Genomic DNA, 22698 nt, shown 5'->3' on the forward strand with positions numbered 1-22698 from the left:
GGATATTATTCCAATGGCTCACTTATATGCAAGTTTAGACAGCAAAAAAGTCCTACAACTTCCGAGATGCCCCAGCCAGCATGGCATGTTGGGAGTTGTAGGACATTTTTTCCCTGCCTAAATATTCATAGGATTATTCCCTAACGTAGTTATTATGAATGTATGTGTCTTTAAGGTGCCACAAGACGCAGTTCGTTGTAGCAAAACCTACCCAAACACGGTCCTCCTCCCCTCTGTAAACGGAGGGGGAAATTAAATAAATAAATCTGTAAATAAAAAAACTGGTCCCCCCTCTTCTAGTCCGAAGTGGTACAGTCCAGTCCAACGCTCCATTTGTGCAGCAAAACCTTGCGTCTCCCTTTTCCTTGGGTTTCAAAGCTGGTTGTCGCGCCCACCGCCTCCTAATTTTCCCCCTGTCTCGCGCCTGCGCCTGCGCAAACGCCCCGCGGAACGGGGCGGGCGGGCGAGGGAAGGCCTTTCCTCTTCTTCTTCCCTTTCCAGGGGCAGGGTGGGCCTCAGCACAAGATGGCGGCCTCCTGCAGCCGGCTGGGCCTGGTCTTGGCGCTCTGCGTCTTCGTAGCGGCCGCCTTCGCCGAGGAGCCGAATGGAAGCCCCGCAAAGAAGAAGAAGAAGAAGGACATTCGGGACTACAACGACGCCGACATGGCGCGGCTGTTGGAGCAGTGGGAGGTATGGGCGGGGGGCAATTGGGTCGGGGGGCTTCCGTTTTTTCGTTTCATTCTGCCCTCGGGGTTGGAGTGCGGGTAAACTCCAAAGAAAGAAAGGTCCCGGGGCTCACTGAAGAGCCTGGTTTGAACCCCTCCGCTCTCCGTTTAATTTAATGACCCAGTCCTGAGAGAATGCTTTTAAAGGAGAGGCTGCCTCTGAGCACGCGCAGAGTGCATTGCCCTTCCCCCTGCCCTGCAGAATAGCGTTGCCACCACTTATTATTATTATTATTAATTACATTTATACACCGCCCCATAGCCGAAGCTCTCTGGGCGGTTTATAAAAGTTTAATTTAATGACCCAGCCCTGAGGGAATGCTTTTAAAGGAGAGGCTGCCTCTGAGCACGTGCAGAGTGCATTGCCCTTCCCCCTGCCCTGCAGAATAGCGTTGCCACCACTTATTATTATTATTATTATTAATTACATTTATACACCGCCCCATAGCCAAAGCTCTCTGGGCGGTTTACAAAAGTTTAATTTAATGACCCAGCCCTGAGGGAATGCTTTTAAAGGAGAGGCTGCCTCTGAGCAAGCGCAGAGTGCATTGCCCTTCCCCTTGCCCTCCAGAATAGCGTTGCCACCACTTATTATTATTATTTACATTTATACACCGCCCCATAGCCAAAGCTCTCTGGGCGGTTTACAAAAGTTAAAAACAGTGAACATTAAAAAGAAATATACAACGTTTAAAAACATAAAAAGCATAAAATACAAACAAAGACAGACAATATTCATTTAAAAATAACTATTCTGGGGTCAGTTAATTTATTACATTTATACACCGTCCCATAGCTGAAGCTCTCTGGGCGGTTTACAAAAGTTAAAAATAGTGAACATTAAAAAGAAATATACAATGTTTAAAACCATAAAAAGCATAAAATACAAACAAAAACAGACAATATTCATTTAAAAATAACTATTCTGGGGTCAGTTAATTTATTACATTTATACACCGCCCCATAGCCGAAGCTCTCTGGGCGGTTTACAAAAGTTAAAAACAGTGAACATTAAAAAGAAATATACAACATTTAAAACCATAAAAAGCATAAAATACAAACAAAAACAGACAATATCCATTTAAAAACAACTATTCTGGGGTCAGTTAATTTATTACATTTATACACCGCCCCATAGCTGAAGCTCTCTAGGTGGTTTAATAAAAACAGTGAACATTAAAAAGAAATATACAACGTTTAAAACCATAAAAAGCATAAAATACAAACAAAAACAGACAATATCCATTTAAAAACAACTATTCTGGGGTCAGTTAATTTATTACATTTATACACCGCCCCATAGCTGAAGCTCTCTAGGTGGTTTAATAAAAACAGTGAACATTAAAAAGAAATATACAACATTTAAAACCATAAAAAGCATAAAATACAAACAAAAACAGACAATATCCATTTAAAAACAACTATTCTGGGGTCAGTTAATTTATTACATTTATACACCGCCCCATACCCGAAGCTCTCTGGGCGGTTTACAAAAGTTAAAAACAGTGAACATTAAAAAGAAATATACAACGTTTAAAACCATAAAAAGCATAAAATACAAACAAAAGCAGACAATATCCATTTAAAAACAACTATTCTGCGGTCACTTTAAAAACTCAGCATATGCTGTTCAATGCCTGGGAGAAGAGAAAAGTCTTGGCCTGGCTCCAAAAAGATAACAATGTTGGCGCCAGGCGAGCCTCGTCGGGGAGATCATTCCACAATTGAGGGGCCACCACTGAAAAGGCCCTCTCCCTGGTTGCCATTCTCTGAGCGTCTCTCGGAGCAGGCACTTCAGGCGCTCCGAGAAATACAATGCAAGAGCATAAGTAATCGATGTATTGTGCGAGTCAGAGCAGCAATAGCAATACTTAAGAACATAAGAACTGTGCAGGATCAGACCAAGAGTCAATCTGGTCCAGCATTCTGCTCACACAGTGCCGCCCCCCCCCCCCACAGCCACCCGTGGGAAACCCACAAGCAGAACATGAGTGCAACAGCACCCTCCTGCCCATGTTCCCCAGCAACTGCCCCTGAGACTGGAGGTAGCATATAGCCATCAGCACTAGTAGCCGCTGATCGCCTTCTGCTCCATTAATTTATCCAACCCCCTTTTAAAGCCATCCCAATTGGTGGCCGTCACTACATCTTGTGAAAGTGACTTTCATTTTTTTAACCATGCACTTTACTTCGTTGGGGGTATGCTGCCCTCGTAATGTGTGAAACGAAAGCTGTTTTGGTTGTGGGTTTTTTGGTTTTCTTTTCTTTTCTGCTGTTATGGTGTGTTTCACAAATAAGAAATGGAGACCTAGTCCACTTGGACTGGGTTGACCCAGGTTCAAATCCCCACTTGGCCGTCAGGCTCAGTGCGTGACTTTGGCCAACACTCTCTTTCTGAGCCTAACCTGCCTCATGGGGTTATCGTGCAGTATAAAGGGGTGGGAGAGAAACTCTGGATTTGTTGTTTGTCCTGAGTCTGCATGTGTGGGAGCATAAGAAAGGGTACAGTACAGTATTCAAAGTGAATCATTGGGTGGAATACTAACTTATCATATTCTGAACCTAGATTTTATGCCCATCTTCCCCAGCCTAGTACCCTTCAGATGCTTTGGATTACATCTCCTATCATCCCTGACAATTGGACATATTGGCTTGCAATTATGGTCCAACATTTCTGGAGGGTGCAGATCGGGGAAGGCTAGCTTTCGGCTTTGGAGAAGTCACGGGGCCCTGCCCTGTGAGCTTGCCGAGTCCCTGCGAGCCTTTCTGAAGCGTTGGGCGAAGCGTGCTAATGGCACGGTTGAAGGAATTGCACACTTTCTGGAGACCCTGGAAAGCACACTTTGTTATCCCCCCTGCCATGCCAATTGGGGTCGTAAGGGCTCTCATAATACAAAGTTAAGAGGGCCTTTAAGGCCCGAATTGGTGGGGTGGGGGAGGCAAAGCGTGCTCTCCCGGTCCTCCGTTAATTATGGAATTCCCCCACCCACACTAATGGTGGCCACCATTAGAGTGGAGGGGGCCTTAAATGCTCCCCCTCCAATGATCGGGGCCTTAAATGCCCTATTAATAGGGTTTTACGGGGGAAACTGCGTATTTTCCTGTGCTGCGTTAATGGTGACTGCCATTAATCCAGTGGGGGGAAAGGAACAAGGGGCACAGGTCGGGGCAAACCTACCTGCCCAGATAGATGCGACGGCCAGGAGTGCCTACTATCAGCTTCGGCTGATACGCCAGCTGCGCCCCTTCTTAGAGTCAGAAGACCTAAAGACAGTAGTGCACGCGCTGGTAACTTCAAGGCTTGACTTCTGCAATGCGCTCTACATACGGCTACCATTGTACCTAGTTCGGAAACTTCAACTAGTTCAAAATATGGCAGCCAGGTTGGTCACCGGTACATCTAGGGGTGAGCATATTACCCCAACATTAAAAACACTCCACTGGCTGCCAATTAGTTTCCGGGCAAAGTACAAAGTGTTGGTCATTACCTTTAAAGCCCTAAATGGTTTGGGTCCAGGTTACTTGCGGGATCGCCTTCTCCCATACAGTCTGCCCCGCACACTCAGGTCCTCTGGGGTGAACTTATTTCCGTCAGCTAAAACTAGGCTGACATCAGTTTCCTAGAGGACCTTTTCTTCTGTCGCCCCCAGATTGTGGAGTGGCCTGCCGGAGTAGATTCGTAAAATTAACTCTCTGTGTGATTTTAAGGCAGCTTTAAAGACTAGCCTTTTCCGGCAGGCCTATCCAGATCAATGTAAAATCAAGAATTTTTAAGATGTATTGATTCCTGCTCTAATGTTGTTCCCTGCCTCGATCCAAAGGGAGAGGCAGGTAAGAAATAAATATATTTTATTTATTTATTTATTACATTTCTATGCCGCCCAATAGCCAGAGCTCTCTGGGCGGTTCACAAAAATTAAAACCATTCATAATATAAAACAACAGTATAAAACCATAATATAAAATACAATAAAAAAGCTCAACCAGATAAAAACAGCAGCAATGCAAAATTACAAATTTAAAACACCATGTTAAAATGTATTTATAGATTGTTAAAATGTTGGGAGAATAAAAAGGTCTTCACCTGGCGTCTAAAAGCATATAAGGTAGGTGCCAAGCGAACCTCCTTAGGGAGCTCATTATTATTATTATTATTATTATTATTATTATTACTACACCCAAGCAACCTCGATAGCTCGAGAGCACTTGGGCACGGCCCCCTACTAGTGCTGGGTGGGCCCACGACGGGGTGGGTGTCCGCTGCCCTCGCAGACCCAGGCAGACAATACTAGCTGTCTTATTGTAAATCTTGGAGATATCCTGTATTATTATTTATTATTATTATTTATTTATATTTAGCACAGGGGGCTATAAGTATCATAACTATAGGTTTTGCTAACGTTGATTTACAAAACTCCTATATATGTGTACATGTCTACTGTATATGTAGTTTATCTGCTTTATCATGGCCACACCACCAGTATTTAGAGGACAGTATACATTTGTTTTAATCTTAATCTCTAGATAGATTTCAATAAGGCTTGTGTAAGGTAGCTTCGGCTGTTGGGCGGTATAAAACTGCAATAAATAAATCAAAAAATAAATCATGTCTTCATAGCTCAGCTCCATATAAAAGAAATATCCATTGGATATATTTAATCATTGAGTTTGCCATACTACTTGAGGAATGTACCCACCAACTTGAATTGTACCCAGATTATCACAGGTGAGCAAAATATACAACCTTATAAATTCAAGTTTTTTTGAACAAGCCTTTTTTTCCTAACACATGTCTTGTTACACCTGAAGATTACCTCTTCTGTACAAAGGAGTTCTTAAGTGTTCCTATGTTTGTTTCCAAAACAGAAAGATGATGATATAGAAGAAGGGGATCTTCCTGAGCACAAGCGTCCGTCTGCACCAATAGACTTCTCCAAGGTTGACCCAGGCAAGCCTGAGAGTATCTTGAAGATGACCAAGAAAGGCAAGACGCTTATGATGTTTGCCACTGTGTCAGGAGAACCCACTGAAAAGGAGACAGAACAAATTACAAATCTGTGGCAGGGGAGTCTTTTCAATGCCAACTATGATGTACAGAGGTAAGCATTTCGTCTGGAGTTGTGAAATTGTCCCTGTTGCCCAGTTTAATTTCCATTTAATAAAAATAAACTTTTGGAAATTACTGCATTCTGCTAGGAGAACATGAGGTTACCCATGTCCCCCTTTCAAGTGTAGAATGTGTGTGTGTGTGTGTGTGTTTTAAGATCCTTGATATGTGCTTTTCATTTACTACATTTCATTTCATTTATTACATATAACTCTCCATAGCCAAAGCTCTCTAGACAACTTCACAGTAAGTATACTAAGGCTGCAATCATACATGCATTTCTGCAAAAATGTGCATGGGATTGAGCTGTAAGGCAATTTTTGAGTAGTGGATGGGTTGTCAACCTGCTTTAGTAGCAGGCTTTTAAGACAGGGACATGAAACTATGTCTATGGTCAAGTTAAAATCTGCCACAAAACCCACACATGGTATATATTATTGGCGTTCGCTTAGCACTGTGTATCCATCTGGGTATATATGTAGTCTTCCGTGTACACATCTCTTTTTCTCCATCCCTCCATCTTGTTCAGCATCTGCGCTGAGATGCTCTGTGGAGGAAGCCACTGTGGAAGTAAACACTTCTTTGTTGTGTTGCATTCACCTCATTCAAGAAGCCTTCTCCCAGCCAAATCGCCACACCTGGGAAGTGTAACTCATACAAAATATGCCTGCATTCACACAAGGCAGTCAGTTGCAGTAATGTTATTTCTGAAGTGGGTAGCGCAGAAATTGTTTTCCATGCTTTGCAACCTGAGATGGACACTGCTTGCTTTCAGAAATGCAGATGTGCCACATAATGCTTTGGATGATCTATTTTTACCTCTTTGGTCTATGTATTTTTGGCTCTTTGCCACATGAAATGTACGGTTTTAGCATTTCAGAGGCCTCACACTAATTGAATGCCTTTTGAAACCTAGGTTTATTGTTGGTTCAAATCGTGCCATCTTTATGCTGCGTGACGGAAGCTATGCATGGGAGGTCAAAGACTTTCTGGTAAAGCAAGACAGGTGTGCGGACGTAACTTTGGAAGGTCAGGTGCATCCTGGCAAAGGAGCCAATGAAAAAGAAAAAAATAAGACCAAACCTGAAAAATCCAAAAAGAAAAAAGATACAGACAAGAAATCTGGAACGCTCAAAGATAATAACCGAGCAACCAAACCAAAAGAAGATCTATGATGATAAGTTAAATCGACTGAACACTGTAAAAGAGGCTGGGTGGGAAATGGGAAGTTTAGGAAAGAGAAAATGGTCAAAGTTGTGGTCAAGGGAACAGTTTACTTATTAATGAGAGGCATTTATTTAGTAACGACGAAAGTTAATGGTTAACATCTGTAGATTGCCTTGTTAAAGTTGTGGCTTGCTTACTTTCAATCAACTGGTTTTTAAGTCTAAAACAGGCACCTGTGCGTTTAACTTCAGTATTATGGACTTTGCTCAAAGAATGAGCAGGAGAGAAATGTGTTCTCCCTTTGTTGCCAGCTATTTTGGAGGAGTGAGCAGTGCGAGTGATTCACAGTTAATGTCCAGACATTTCTAGACAAGAAACGTGACTTAACATTCTAAGAGTTATTACATTTCCAATATTTTCATTAATTAAAATAAACAGTACATCTTGAGAGCCTTTGAATCTTGTAATAGACAACCTCAGAATCGCGCTGGTAGAACAGGTCCCTGGAAGCACAGTTTTGAAAGATGCAAGGGCTATTTTTATATGTTGGTTAAGTGGGTGGAGGGGAACAATCTTCTAATAACATGTTTAGGATTATTCTTGCATGAGCCATTTGATTGAAATAGGGCAAAAGGTATGTGAGAAGAATAGCAAAGGATACAATTAACCCTGAAACGAAATCCAAGCTTGCTTAAGGTGTCCCAGGATTGTAGTGAATATAAATTGAAGGTGTATTCTATTCGAACAGATCTGGAGGATTGCATAGCTTAGAAGGTTGTGTTGACTTCTTCAAGAACGTTAACCAAGAAGGGCACAACCTTGGAGCATAAGTCCGTTTCAACTTCGTGGTCACAGTATTGGGCTGAGTAACGTCACACTTAATCGTGCTGAGTGTGTTAAATTTTTATGGTGCCAAAAATGCTTCCGATATTTGGAATGTCCTCATTTGAGACCATGAAGATTGCTTTATATATATATAGGAAATCTTGCTGTCAATGTGAACACTCCTTCCAGAATGTCAATAAATTTGTACGCTTTTTCAAAACAGATTGCTATTTGAAACATAAGAATCCAGTCTTCCTGCTGTGTCTTACTGTGGTATCTGTGGTCATCTCAGAGTGGCCGCTTGGGGGCGCCATTTATGTACCAAATACAAAATGAGGGGTATCCTCTGTGGCTTCTCTCCTTCCTTGTTTCAGAGACCTAGCTAACACAAAGTGTGAGTACCTTCCAGAAGAGTTGCAAGGATTCTGTGGGGGAAATGGGCTTGTTTTCAATTATTTGACATATGAATATTACTATGCCTGCATTGAGCTTTTGGAGGAGAAGGGGGTGGGTTAAGTCTAAATCAGGGGCATGGGGCAACACGTGGTAGTCCCCTGTGGGTATAGCAGCCCCCCATGGGTGTTCTGACTCCACTTCTGCCACCAAATTACCTCCCCAAGCTATCCTGATACAGTTTGCTCTTTCCTTGCTCTTGCTACCAGCGGGGAATGAGCAATCTGTATGAGGATCGCTGCAGGAGGATGTGGAGAAAAGATGAGTTTGTGTGTGTGTGTCTGTGTGCAGGTGTATGCCGCCCCCTGAACCAGCACGTGGCCCTCAGAACATAATAACCTGATTCACATGTAGCGACAACCCAGAGTGCGGCATGAGGGTTATGCAAGGGTTGTTTTACCCTCAAATAACCCACAGTGGCATATTCAAAAGCGGAGGTTGCATATTCAAAATTGACACCCAGCACACTCCGCGGCTTAAGCATGTCGCAAGCACGACACCCAGCATGTCGTGCAAACCAGGCCTATGGTTTGAATCATCAGTTGTCATATGTGTGAACACTGCAGTATGGTTTAACTGTGAGTTGTTAACCATGAACAACCAGGAAAAGAATCCATGCTTTGTTGTTGGGTTGTGAACTCTGGGTTGTTCATGGTTAGCAACGCATGGTTAAACCATAGTGCAGGATTCGCATGTAACAATAATCCACAATTCAACAACACCCCCATACTCAACCCATACTCTGAGTTGTCATTATGTGCAAACCAAGTCATACAATTAAAATTAAAAGTGGGTCCTGAGTTTGCAGGTTGACATTAAAGATGGAAGGTTGGAGCTACAAGTCCAGTTGCCCTTAAATCATCCCAATCGGGGTGGGTGGGTGGGGGATATATAATAAGCACAGCATGCCTTAAGTTGTTACACATTTCCAAACTGTAGGGCCTACAACCCTGCATATGCTTTGCACTCAGAAGCTCTTAAGTTCTGTTCTGGCCATCTACAGTTTAGAGAGAGAGAGAGAAGGAGGGAGAACAGAAAAAGGTCTCTTCCTAAAACTCTGGAGATCCATCAACAGTCAGAATAGATAAAGTGGGTTATTTTGACCTGTAGTCTGACTTTGATATATGGCAGTTTCAGACATTGATAAGTGGATGCCAAGCTAATATGAAACTGCATTTTTCCCAGCTTGCTAAATGTCAGGGTTGTGAAACCTACGGCCAGTTCAAGGACAAAGCTGTCCTTTGACACAGAATCTGACGTCCCTTGGTAGAGCATCTGATTCTGCTTTCGCCTGTTCAGCTGGCGTTTGGCCAGTGACATCCACGCATGTCAGTGCCGCAGCTAAGAAACAACAGTCATCCTGTTTTTGCAGTGGCTTCATGAACTGACAGGTGGATCTTCGAGAGCAGCCCCTACAAGTTAAAGCAAAACTGTAGGAAGAGGAAAAAATAATGGGTCAAGCATATTTTAGGAGTAGTTACTGTATAGAAAGCCTGCTAATGCAATGGTTTGCATCTGTGTCAAATAATTTGTAAACAGAGTAAATGAACAGCTGCTACATACCTCCTACACGCTTTTGCAAGTTGCAGGTATGCAGAGGAACTTGATTTTCCTCAAACAGCAGCTGTATGTTATGTGGCAAATTTGTTTGGAAACTGAAAGGAGCATTCAAAAGCAGTTTGATATGGTCTGGTAAAGGGCAACAATTCAAAATAAAGAAGTTCCACTGGAGGCACACCAGCTTTTGACTGTATCTAAAATAATCCGTTAGAACTAAGAAATATTTGTAGTAGGGCTGTGCTCTGTTTCTCCTCGGACCAGAGAAGTAGAAGTGGATCGGGGGCTTCGCCTCCCCTTAAGGCGGAGGCAAAGAGGATCGGGGGAGCAGCGGAGTGTTGCGGAGCAGATCGAGGTGAAGGCGGATCCTTCGCCTCAATCCGGAGCTCTGCAAAAAAGGTAAGGGGGGTTTACTTGGCCCTGTCGCTGCCGCCGTCGCTGCTGCCCATGCGGCGACGGCAGCAAAGCCAGGTAAGGGGGAGGGGGGTCTTATCTGCATCCATCCGTGGTCCCGCGGCTGCTTCAACTGAGCCCAAGGATTCAAACAGGAAGACTAGGCCGCAGCTGTGGCCTGGTCTTCCTGTTTGAGTCCTCGGGCTCAGGAAGACTAGGGCGCAACTGCGGCCTGGTCTTCCTGTTTGAGTCCTCGGGCTCAGTTGAAGCAGCCGCGGGTCCGCGGACAGACGCAGATAAGGGAGAGGAGGGAGGGGGGTTACCTGGCCCTGTCACCGCCGCCACCTGTGCGGCGACGGCGTCAGAGCCAGATAAGGGGGAGGGGGATCTTACCTGCATCCATCTGCGGCCTGGTCTTCCTGTTTGAGTGCTCGGGCTCAGTTGAAGCAGCCACGGGTCTGCGGATGGATGCAGGTAAGGGGGAGAAGGGAGGGGTTTTTACCTGCATCTGTCACGGCCCGTCGCCAGCTTCACTAGAGCCCACGGCTCAACCAGGAAGTGTAGGCCGCAAGCGGGGCCTACAGTTCCTGGTTGAGCTGCGGGCTCTAGTGAAGCTGGGACGGGACGGACACAGGTAAGGGGGAGGAGGGAGGGGGGGCTTACCTGGCGCCACTCCCCACCACTGCAGAGCTCCAATTCGGAGCCAGAGCTCCGCAGCGGAGCGGACCCTAGGCGGATCGAGGCAGGGCGGAGCGGGCCCGATCCGCAATTTGCAGATCAGGACCGAAGAGGATCGGGGGGGAGGGGGGTTCTGTGCACAGCCCTAATTTGTAGTGTTTTCAGTGGCTGCCTGGGTGTCATGTTGTGATTTGACAGTCATATGACAGTTTTGGTATGTAGTGGAAAGGAACCCAAGTTACAAGATTTGTTTTTTTCTTAAAAAAAGAAAAATGATTTAAGGCAATCAGAATTTTAATGGCATTTATTTATTTATTGTTTTAAAAATAGTTCCAGAAAAATTGCAAAAATGTAAAAGTAACTGGGCAAGCTTTGTATATCACGTCTCATATTTGTCTGCCTGGGAGTAATGCTTAGGCTGGAATCATAAACACACTTACAGGGGGCAATCTAACTGAACACAGTGCAGTTTATTTTTTGAGTAAATATGCATAAGGTTGCTTTGTTAGTTGCAGGAAATAGTCCTAGACTGATAGAAATCAGGTCTTAAGAGATCAGGAAGGCAATAAAGTTTGGATCAGGTCTCTGTTAAAACATGTTATGCTATAAACAGGCATGGAGGAAATTAGCTGAATGTTTAACGTTTGGTTGATTAAGGCTGCAATCCTGTACCTGGGAGTATGCACCATTGACTTCAGTGGGAGTTAGGTCTGAGTAAACATGATTGGGATTGCAGACATTTTTGACTAGCTCTATATTTAAGGCCTAAAAATAATATCCTTAGAAATGGCCTGTTTTGCATGTGTGCCATTCTCTTAATAAATCCAAGTCTGTCAGGAGTTTCCAAGAGAGCTTTTCTTTGCTTAAGAAAGCCTCCTCTTTGCTGACAGTGCCCAGGACTTTGGAAGTGGGGGTAATGTTCCATCATAGATGGATGGGTTTTTCCCCCCACGCTGCTGCTTACATCTTTGGGATAACATGCGGTGGTCATCATCTTTTAGAAATGTCCGTCGTCCCCCCACAAAGTCTCTCTTGCCGTTTAATTGATTACCTTGCATGTTTACCAAAGCAACTCTTAACTATCTAGCGTTAGTGTTCTAGCTTTATGAAACACAGGCTTGGAAATGCATTCCTTTAAGAGACAATCAATGACAAACCACTAGAGGGCAGTCAAGCACAAGGAAAATAAATCAAACTAAATGGCCCCTATTTCAGCCTTCCCCAAACTGGGGCGCTCCAGATGTAATGGACTACACCTCCCATAATCCCCTGTCAGCATGTTTCTGCTGCTGAAATGTCTGGCCTTCAGGAACCGAGCTGTCTGCTTGCTCTGTAATCAGGACAGCCAACTAGCAAGTTTTGAAGCTGCCTTTGCCAGATTTTCTAAAAACTTGGGAGGTATTTTGTGTGTGTGTGTGTGTTTTAATGCTTTGTCTCTCTGTGAAGCTTGGAATGTCTAAAAAGAATTAATTTTTTTCTGAATCTGTATGTGCAAATAAGCAATGGCTGAGTAGGGCAGAGGTGAGTAGCAGTTCTATTCCCATTCTTTCAGGCACAGGTTACTTAAGCGTTTAGGGTTGCTGATATGACTGTTCTACAAGGTGTGGGGAGTGTGTTTTCCCCCCTGCCAAATGGGTGAATATTTATGCCACCCATCCCTCTTCCCAAATCTTGCACGGTGCCTCGATAGCGAACTCATTTGAGGATAAGCTCCTGAACTTGCTTCATTTTCTTAGGGATGTTTCATGAGCGTCTGAGTTGGAGCAGCATATCTGGCCCTCCTGGGGTCCCACTCTGGTCCTCCAGCCCGGCTGGATCAGACCGAGAGTCCATCTAGTCCAGCACTTTGTTCACACAGTGGCCAACCAGATGTCAATCAGGGACTGGCAAAGCAGGAAATGGTGCAACAGCACCCTCCCACCCATGTTCCCCAGCAATTGGTGCACACAGGCTTACTGCCTCAGATACTGGAGGTAGCACGTAACCATCAGGGCTAGCGGCCATTGATATCTTTCTCCTCCAGGAATTTATCCAACGCCCTACTAAAGCCATCCAAATTGGTGGTCATCACTACATCTTGTGGTAGTGAATTCCATAATTCCCAAGATGGCCCTCTTCTGGCTCCACCACCTTTACTCCAACCACTGATGGTTAGGTGGTTTCCCATTTTTTGCAGCTTTTTCCTCATTCTAAAAAGTTGAAATGCCTCTCCTTAGGCTTAGTTATTGACAGTAAGAGCTTTGAGCTACAATATACTGGTATTTTTCACTATCCCCTTTTGACTCTCTCCCCCCCCCCCCCCGCCCCCGGAGAAGTTTATCTAAAATGAAATTCAGCTCTTGGACTGAAAAATGTTCCCCACCCTGGTGCAGGGCTTCTCCAGGCTTGGCAATGGGGTGCGTGTTTCACTACTGATTGGGCAGATGGTATTTAACAAATGTCTTCTAAAACTAGTTATCTAGTTTTAGAAGACAGTGTCCCCCCAATTTGGGTAGGTGGCAAGGTCTTACTGATGCCATGTTTTCCAAACGTAACCAAGTATCCAGGTTTTCCTAGGTGGAGATGTTGGAGAAATGGAACAGGCCCAATAGCAACCCCCCACTCAAGTTCTTCGGGAGATGGACAGGAGTTTGACAAGAAGGTTCGGGACGTGAAATGGAGATGTGTCTGTGATGCAGACGTATCTGTATCTGTTCGAAGTCTCGCTGGGTATATGAAACTCCCTTAGTCTCACCTAGATTAGCTTTCTGCATCCCGTGTATAAATATGTCTGTTCTGCTTGTTGCTGTGATCAATTCTTAAAACTGTATTTTGGAAATACCTCGAGACTAATGGGTGGCTGGCATGTGATGCAAGGCCTTCTAGGCTCTCCTCAAGCATTTACGCTCCGTTCCCCCTTCTTTAGGAGTCATCTGCTAAAGAAGTCATAGGCCTTGAAGCGAACATCAGGTTGCTACCTTCCCCTCTAGAAGAGGATTGCTGTGCCAATGCTATGGCTGTTAACGTATTCAGAGTCTATTTTCATAGGAACGTCTCCCAGCGTAGCTTTGTTCAGGTACCGCTAAGAGCCCTTAGCAAATGTTTTGGACTATTTTGCCCCAGCCCTAGGCTCAGATGGCCCCTTTTGCCCTTGCATGTGGTGACTGTTCCTCCACAGCTATGCTGGCAAACAGTGGTGACAGGCATCTGCCTCAAAAGCTAGAGAGCCGCTGGGCTAGATGGACAAACAACGTGATCCTGGTGTAAGCAGCTTCCTAGAAGAAGATGAATGTCTCCTATGCAAGCTGACCTCCGAAGGTAAAGTCTGCTACTTTAGAATTCCAGTCTTTTCTGTCTAATACAGCAACTAGCAACTGGTCATCTCATAGATGAAGCAATGAGGACAGTCTGACTGCCTTAAGAATCGTGCTGGATCAGACCAAGGGGCGATCTAGTTCAGCAATCTGTTCACACAGTGATGGACCAGCTGCCCATGGGAAACCCACGAGCAGGACCTGAGTTCGACAGCACTCTCCTGCTCGTGTTCCCCACCATTCTGCCTCTGATACTGGAGGCAGCACATAGCCATCAGGACTAGTAGCTATTGATAGCCTTCTCCTTCAGGAATCTGTCCAACCCCCTTTTAAAGCCATCCAAATTGGTGGCCATCACTACATCTTGTAGCGAATTTCATAGTTTAACTATGTGCTGCGTGAAGAAGTCCTTCCTTTTATCTCCCACCGATCAGCTTCATGGGATGACCCCATTGGGTTCTAGTATTATAAGAGAGGGAGACAAATGTTATAGATAGTAAAGATATTATGAGATATTAAAAGATGAAAAGATGAAAAAGATATAGAGCTGGGAAAAGTGCAGAAACGGGCAACTAAAATGATTACGGGGCTGGAGCATCTCTCCCCTATGAGGGAAGGTTACAACAACTGGGATTGTTTAGCTTGGAAAAAGGGGGAAACTTGACAGAGGTGTACAGAACTATGCATGGTATGGAGAAGGTGGATAGGGAGACATTTTTCTCTCTCTCAAAATACTAGAACTCAGGGTCTTCCCATGAAGCTGATTGGTGGGAGAGTCAGGACAAATAAAAGGAAGGACTTCTTCACATAGCACATAGTTAAACTATGGAATTCACTACCACAAGATGTAGTGATGGCTACCAATTTCGATGGCTTTAAAAGGGAGTTGGATAAATTCCTGGAGGAGAAGGCTATTAGCCCTGATGGGTATGTGCTACCTCCAGTATCTGAGGCAGTAAGCCTGTGTGCCCCAGTTGCTGGGGAACATGGGTGGGAGGGTGCTGTTGTACCATGTCTGCTTTGTTGGTCCCTGGCCAACAGCTGGTTGTCCACTGTGTGAACAGAGTGCTGGACTAGAAGGACCCTTGGTCTGATCCAGCATCAGGGACCTTCTTATGTTCTCATGTCTCCCTACCTTACTAATGCTGATCAGATGCACACAATTAGCAAACTCTAATCCACGTTTTTATATGCCAGAAAGTTTTGTTTTAAGTCATAGAATCATAAAATAGTAGAGTTGGAAGGGGCCTATAAGGCCATCGAGTCCAACCCCCTGCTCAATGCAGGAATCCACCTTAAAGCATCCCTGACCGGATGCTTTATATGTGCTCATATTGTTGTGTTGTTTTGCTCGTCTTGTGACCGTAAATAAAATTCATTCATTCATCCCTGACCGGTGGCTGTTCAGCTGCCTCTTGAAGGCCTCTAGTGTGGGAAAGCCCACAACCTCCCTAGGTAACTGGTTCCATTGTCGTACTGCTCTAACAGTCAGGAAGTTTTTCCTGATGTCCAGCCGGAATCTGGCTTCCTGTAACTTGAGCCTGTTATTCCGCGTCCAGGATGTCTTGGAGAATAGGTATGGGTGTGTTTCATCCCATAATTTATTGTCTTCCTATCCTCATCAAAAGCCCCATCCGGCCACTTCAGTGAGGCTTGGCTGACTAAGACAGCTTGTGGAAGTGATTGGTGTGATTTTGATCATCGGCAAGCCAGGAGTAGATGAATGGCTGAAAAAGCTGTGCTATCAGTTTCGCATGATAAAGTAATCAAACACAGGTCGAAAAGACAATGTTGTAAAGTTGCATTGAAAATTTATTCCAATAAATGGTGTATTCCAAACAACTAGACATTAAGTTGTAAGCAAAAACATTTGGAAGTAACATTGCAAGAGTTTTTATCATTATAAAAACAGGCTGCTAAGAGAGTAGCAGTCTCTGCAGTCATTAGAAATTTTCAAGTGCAAAGCAGTTTATCTGAAGAGACCCACTTCCAGATCTTTGCCCCACGGTAAACCCCCTAACAGCTTTTCTCTCTTCAGATTTAATCCTTTTAGTGCCTTTGCAATAAATAAATAGAAAATATATCTTTTTTTTCCCCCCCATCAGGAACTTTTAAGAAAATATATACAAAACACTATACATCTAGTTCCGAAAAAGGACCAGCTATTTCGGGTAAAATATTTGAACTGACCTATGCACGAAAACAAACACAGGATCACAGAATGCTGACAATTGTGTGTAAGCTAAAGGGAAACAGTTTTCTACAATACAACCTTCAAAAAGCTCTGATTCACAGATTATGAAGGGGCAGTCATTGTCATAGAACATCCAAACATCAATTGGTCACTCCATTAATTGCACTAGGGCACACACTGGAGGCAGTTTGATGACATTAATTCCTTAAATTTGGGTACAGTGGTTTCAATTTTTATTTATGGCTTGTGATATACTTTTATTATTCAATTAGTTATGCGGGGAGGGGAACCACATACGTTGTGTCTGATTTGTCCCATTAAGTTCAGTTGACCTGCTGCAAACCTATGTCTTGCATCATCTCCTTGTGGCGTTCTCCTATTTCAGGGGTGGGCAAGTTGTGGTCCTCTAGATACCTTGGTCTATAGGTTGCCCACCATGATAGAGTGCTTTTGGAGAAAGGACCAAGCAAGATTTTCTCCTTAGACAAATACATAATTTGCCCTCAGTCGAGGATGCTGAATTAGCTACTTGCTTGCCCATAAAGCAGGTCCTGATCATTTGATATTTGTGAAGATTTAGCAAACAGCCTCTGTTAATAAGCATGGCAACACACAGTAGTTTAGCTGAGCGCTCCCAATTTGGGCAAGGTATCAATTCTGTCTCAATGATGCTTACAGAATTTCCTTTCGTACTCACTGTCAGCATTGTTCTCCAACTGGTCCAGCGTGCCAGAAAGTCTGTGAGAAGATCAGCACTAAAAAGTTCTAACACGGTCAGATTTTTGCTAGCTGTCTAATACTGACTTTAGCTTCCACGGTCATATTTACATAGTCAGGGTTTCAACCTCGAAGTGCACTTTTTCCTGAGTAAGATGTCTGAACATTCTAAGTGAGTACTGTAAGGTTGAGCCTGGAGAAGTTTGCACATTGTACATGTCCACTAATTCGCTACCTGAAAGACCTATGGACATAACACAAAAGAAGGCCATTGCGCTACACTGAGGCTACAGGATGTGAAATTAAGTCATCCTTGCCCCGAGTAAACTTGTGGGAACAGGGACAGTGGACCCATTGCCAATTAGCAGGTCCAACACACTAGCCCTATACCGCTAAGGAATGTTGGTAGTCTGATGTGGCCACTTATCTCATCCATAATAAGATTTCTTCAATGTACATCAACAAAATATACTACATCTCAGAAGAGCCACAGGCCTTCTCTGTTGACAACATGCTAAGAGCAATAGGACATCACAGGCCACGGCCTCACAATTTCCTTTTCTTTACCACTGGAACTGGCAGACCTTGGAAGATTCTCACTGCGTCATCGTCTGTGCTCAGTTTTACCCAGTATGGCCGGAAGCTGCCCTTGTATCCGACGAAAGCCATTTTATCTGAAAAAATAAGAATGCCAGATTAAGAGAGGAGCTCTCTGCACTCCCAGGATTACTGCAGTAATTACTGCAGACTGTAGCAGTAATTACTGCAGACTCCTTGCACGTGTTAATAGGGCCTTTGATTTTTCAAAGCCGAGTAAGATTAATCATGGGGAAATGGGGATTTGGGCCACGGCTGGGGATAAATAAAAACTCTGTATGGTTGAATTCAGTGACAGATTTACAATTTCTAGAAATTTACAAACCATGGAAACCCCCACCCCAAAAGGAGAAATTGGGAAAAATTAAAATATTTCTCAAGCCAAAATGATGATACCGCTTTAAATATCATGCATTACTTCGCATATAAATATAATAAAGAATGCAAGTTATGACATCTGAAAGTACAAACGCCGTTGTTTTTATTCAAACAGTGGCAAATATCTGCAGTGAGAGAGATGGAGCTGCGATGTGCTGCAATCTAAAGGATCCAGTCCAAACAATCTAAAGGATCCAGTCTAAACAATTCTGCACTAAACAATGCTACATTTGAATGTTGGAACGAAGAGAGCTGTAAATTAGTTTTAACATTTTAAAGCACAGTTATTGTTTATTTATTATATTTACTTCCCGCCTTTTTTCCTCCAAGGAAGCCAAGGCGGCATACATAATCCTCCTCTTCCTCTCCATGTTATTCTTATAACTACAACCCTGTGACATAAGTTGGGCTGAGAGTCTGTGCTTGAGCCAAAGTCACCCAGTGAGCTTCCGTGGCCGAGTGGAGATTAGAACTCAGATCTCCCGTCTCCCAGTCCAACACTCTAGCCATTATTACACACCTGATGGTTCATAACCCCCACTCTCTTCCCCAAATTTACATCTTTAACACTCAGTGGAGTTCCATTAAAGCATTTCAGTAGTTGGCTGGTTTAAAGTTTAAACACATTACCTGCAGGAATAGTACGTGGTGTCATCCAGGAAGGAAAGTACCACTTTAGGTGGAGTCAGAGATTTTGAAGGCTCCCAAGTGTTGAAAATACATGGAAAGCTAGCAAGACAGTCATATGGTTTTGCTTGGCCTTATTCCTGACATGCTTGATTTCCATTTTAAAGGAAGGGAGTTTGGAGGTAACAGTAAGACCTGATCGAGCACTTCCTCTATCAAAGGAACAGCCCTGTGTTTTTTTGGAAGTACACAAATTCCTAATACCAGGAATTGTACCATAAAACAATACCTAAAAGAACTACACCAAGATCCTTTAAAAAGAATCATGTACCTTTCAATTTGAAGCCTGTTTCTGCCCCAAGTTTCTCCAGGACTTTAGTCCACGGGCCCTTTGAGATGAACCTTCCTTTTGATGTCATCAGCACTATAGAACTACAGTAGGAAACAAAACGAAACAAACCATTTACAATCTGTTCTGTTGAGTAATTTATTCACTAAAAGCAAACAGTAATGCAGCAACTGTTGGATGCTGCCACCTGTGGAAATCATTATATTTAAACCTAGACCTGCTTTCTCCAATCATGCAAAATCTGTTCCGAATCTTAGCAATCATCTTTAATCAGACCAGTTTACATCTGATTTCGGAAACAGTTTGCATGGTCTTGACTCCAATCAAGATCCAGATTAAGGTGCATGCAATTGGGCTGGCAGAAGCAATTTTTCCATTAGCTTACTTGTCCCGGATGTTGCTGACATAGTTGCCTATCTGTGCCGGAATTCCTTGTAGAATTGAGTTTTTGAAACTCATCCGATCGATGATTTTCCCATCATGTCCGTCAATCACAACTACTTGGATACCATCTTCAGAAAGATAAAATTTCTTGCTGTCAACCTGCATGGAAGAAATATCAAGGAGATCCAGAATAAAACAGTTAACAATAGGAAGTTTCCAAGCCCGATTCAAGGTGCTGGCTTTAACCTATAAAGCCTTACATGGCTTGGGACCACAGTACCTGACGGAACACCTTTCCAGATATGAACCTACCCAAACACTATGTTCAACATCTAAGGTCCTCTTCCAGGTTCCTACTCCGAGGGAAGCTCAGAGGACAGCAACAAGAGAGAGGGCCTTCTCTGTGGTGGCCCCCCGACTGTGGAACGATCTCCCTATTGAGGCCCACCTATCACCAACATTACTTTTTCAGTGCCAGGTCAAGACTTCTCCTCCCAGGCTTTTAGTTATATATGATGAGCCTGTCTGTTTTTTTATGCTCATAGTTTTTTCAAGTTGTTATAGAGGTTTTAAATGTATGTGTATATTGTATGTTTTTGTGGTTTTTAATTTTTGTATATTTTTTAAGTGTCTTAATCTTATGTAAACAGCACAGAGAGCTTCAGCTATGGGGCGGTATACAAATGCAATAAATAATAATAATAAATAAATAAAGTTTATAACTGTCAGAGACAAATTGCTTTATGGTGTGAAGATTGGTTTCAAACATGACCATTAAAACATAGGAAAGAAATTGCAATAGAAAGGGTTTTTAAAATAAAAATAAAAATTGATACCCTTCCCACTCCATAACATTTTCATTGAAGACTACTGTCTTTGTGAGGTGTTGACTTAGAAAGCATAACACTGAAAAATAGTCAATTTCTATGTTTTCCCCCCTTTCCATTTGTTTTATGAAAACTCTCCAAAAGTAGAATGTAAAATAAAAATGATTTATCCAACACAAGCAATTCATAAAAGCATTACTGGAAAAGCAGGCTTCATATATTCACTGATGGTTGGCATATCTTAAGATACTGGGGGAGGATACTTGGATATGTTAAGAAACGGTATTTATTGCCTTGTTGGTGTCACGGACAGGGAAGAAATACCATGAATTAGAAGGAAGTTGGTTGCCTTTTCGTTCAATGGCAGTAAAGTTCCGAATTGCAGTTAAATGGGTCAGACCCAGATTCAGGCACTTGTAAATGGACTGGTGGAAGCAATGTTCCCCCCACCCACATCTCCCCATGGCAGCACCTCCAGTCTCATGAAAATGCTATGCAGACCCTGTTGAGTGGGGTGAGTGGTAGTGCATCCTTTCTTATCCTGGATCTAACTGATGAAAAATATTAATTATGGATCAGATCTCAGATATATTAACAACAAATCTGAAATGTAATTATGATTTTATAGGGAAATAGTTCCCAGTTTTAAATATAAACAACTTGGGCCAACTGGAAATACAAAAGGCCACTCAGATTATTTTCAATAGTACTTTACTGAAATCTTTTATAAAAGTATTCAAGCCAAATGTTGTCATATTTTTTACTTCTCCTGATTTCTTTCCTTGACGTTTATTTGTTTGTTTATATATTCTTGTTCTTCTAAATTGAGTGCCCAAACAAAAGCACCACGATTTCAACAAGTGACTCAGAGCAAAGAAACACTTACTGAGATGTATGCAAAATCATCCCTGAGATGGAAGTATCTGGTCTTGTAGCTTTCCAGCTTCAATTCCACAAAATGGTCCTTCTTGTTCTAATTTTTTTTAAAAAAAGAAATGAAGTTGAACTTGCATTGTCCCTGAAAATTGTTCTAAAAATTTGCATTATTCGTTTTTTGTTAAATGAAGACTGAACAAGAATTAATCAGAGACAGACCCTAAAGAAATTGCAGTAGTAAATCAGGTCCACTTACCAGGTGTGCGCTAGACAGCTTTTTGGGCATTGGCACGTCCACCGAGGATTTCTCTGCATATGTGGGATAGGCTTTCGCTTCGCAATCGCTGGTCTCAGAGGTCTTGGGGATGTTTGCTTTGATTCGGATTCTTTCACAGCCTCGGATGGAGCAGAAAGCAAATGGCTCTTTTTCATGCTGGGCTTTTAGCTTGAGAAACAGCAGCCTGCACAAAAGGCAAAGAGAAAAGCAGTGAACATCCTTGGGCCTGTGACACTCACACAAAATGGGGAAGAGCTCATTAAGACCCATTAGCTTTACAAAATACCTGCTCCTGATGGAGATGAAAACTTCTAGGAGGAGCTTGTTGACACGGATCAACGCAGCTGCCTGCCTTTGGCCTCTCCTTGGGAGGTGCAGCTATGACGACTATCCTGATAAGCACCATCACACTTGCAAATGCAACCACTGCGTGCACTGTGCAACCTCCCACTGTGTGCAAGGCTACTCCGGAGTGGTTTTTGAAGATGGAGGGAGAGCCTGCAAGGATCACCACTCTGCCATTCCCAAATCTCTTGGGTGTCTGTTCTCTTCTAGGATGTACGCAAAGCTGTGCACGGGAAATGAATGACGTGATCTCCCTTTCCCCCTCTCCATGGCTTAGGGGTCATATTTAAGGTGCTTCCAGATGAGGCTTTTATCACACCATCAGCCTGCCTCATTCACCGAATTCTACAGGGGGTCCAGACACCATCGCCACGTTCCACTCATAACCCTTCCACTGCTTCTTCCAACTTACTACTGTCGAAGCTCCATTAAGAAGAAAAAGATGAAGGAGCTGCACAATGCATTTGGACTGTTAACACCAGGACCCTCTATCTGGAAGTACTCTTGGGCCACAACTAGACCTAAGGTTTATCCTGGGATCATCCAGGGTTCACCCCTGCGTGAGCACTGGATCCCCTGTGTGTCACCTAGATGAACAGGTTTGACCCCTGGACGATCCAGGGATAAACCTTAGGTCTAGCTATGGCCTTGGTCTCCTGTTCTTTGGGCTTCATTTTTTAAAAATAAATAATGGGGTGTGTAGCAAATTGGTCATCCCACAGGCCAAGACTCCTCTACAAGCCATGGAACCACATACGGCATAGTTTAATTGCTGATGGACTCGAGGAAGGTTCATCACAGGGGTGGGGTGGGAGGTGGGGATACCACTGGTGCTGAATTTGAAAGATTTATATGGATGCTATTATGTCCATTAAAAACACAGCAACACAAAACACTTTTTTTAGCTCAAGCAAATATGTGCTTTGGAC

At 43.4% G+C, this 22698-nt stretch overlaps 2 protein-coding genes across 2 annotated transcripts in view; one reads left to right on the top strand and one right to left on the bottom strand.

Annotated features, from left to right (window-relative positions):
* The first annotated feature begins 512 nt into the window (after positions 1 to 512).
* Positions 513 to 8069, top strand: MESD (mesoderm development LRP chaperone). The gene is made up of 3 exons (XM_063142567.1): positions 513 to 690; positions 5592 to 5824; positions 6749 to 8069. Exons 1-3 carry the CDS (start codon positions 526 to 528, stop codon positions 7005 to 7007), a joined length of 657 nt encoding a protein of 218 aa, XP_062998637.1. The 5' UTR covers positions 513 to 525; the 3' UTR covers positions 7008 to 8069.
* Positions 8070 to 17220: 9151 nt separating this feature from the next.
* CEMIP (cell migration inducing hyaluronidase 1) overlaps positions 17221 to 22698 on the bottom strand; it is an 83832-nt gene continuing 78354 nt past the window's right edge. Inside the window, exons 25-29 of the mRNA XM_063142550.1 lie at positions 21404 to 21608; positions 21158 to 21244; positions 19446 to 19603; positions 19043 to 19143; positions 17221 to 17783 (exon numbers count right to left, since the gene is read on the bottom strand). Coding sequence (XP_062998620.1) covers positions 17656 to 17783; positions 19043 to 19143; positions 19446 to 19603; positions 21158 to 21244; positions 21404 to 21608 — 679 coding nt within the window. The 3' untranslated portion in view covers positions 17221 to 17655. The remainder of the gene's footprint in view (positions 17784 to 19042; positions 19144 to 19445; positions 19604 to 21157; positions 21245 to 21403; positions 21609 to 22698) is intronic.

The sequence above is a fragment of the Elgaria multicarinata genome, chromosome 16 (assembly GCF_023053635.1).
Source record: "Elgaria multicarinata webbii isolate HBS135686 ecotype San Diego chromosome 16, rElgMul1.1.pri, whole genome shotgun sequence".
Lineage (NCBI taxonomy): Eukaryota > Metazoa > Chordata > Lepidosauria > Squamata > Anguidae > Elgaria > Elgaria multicarinata.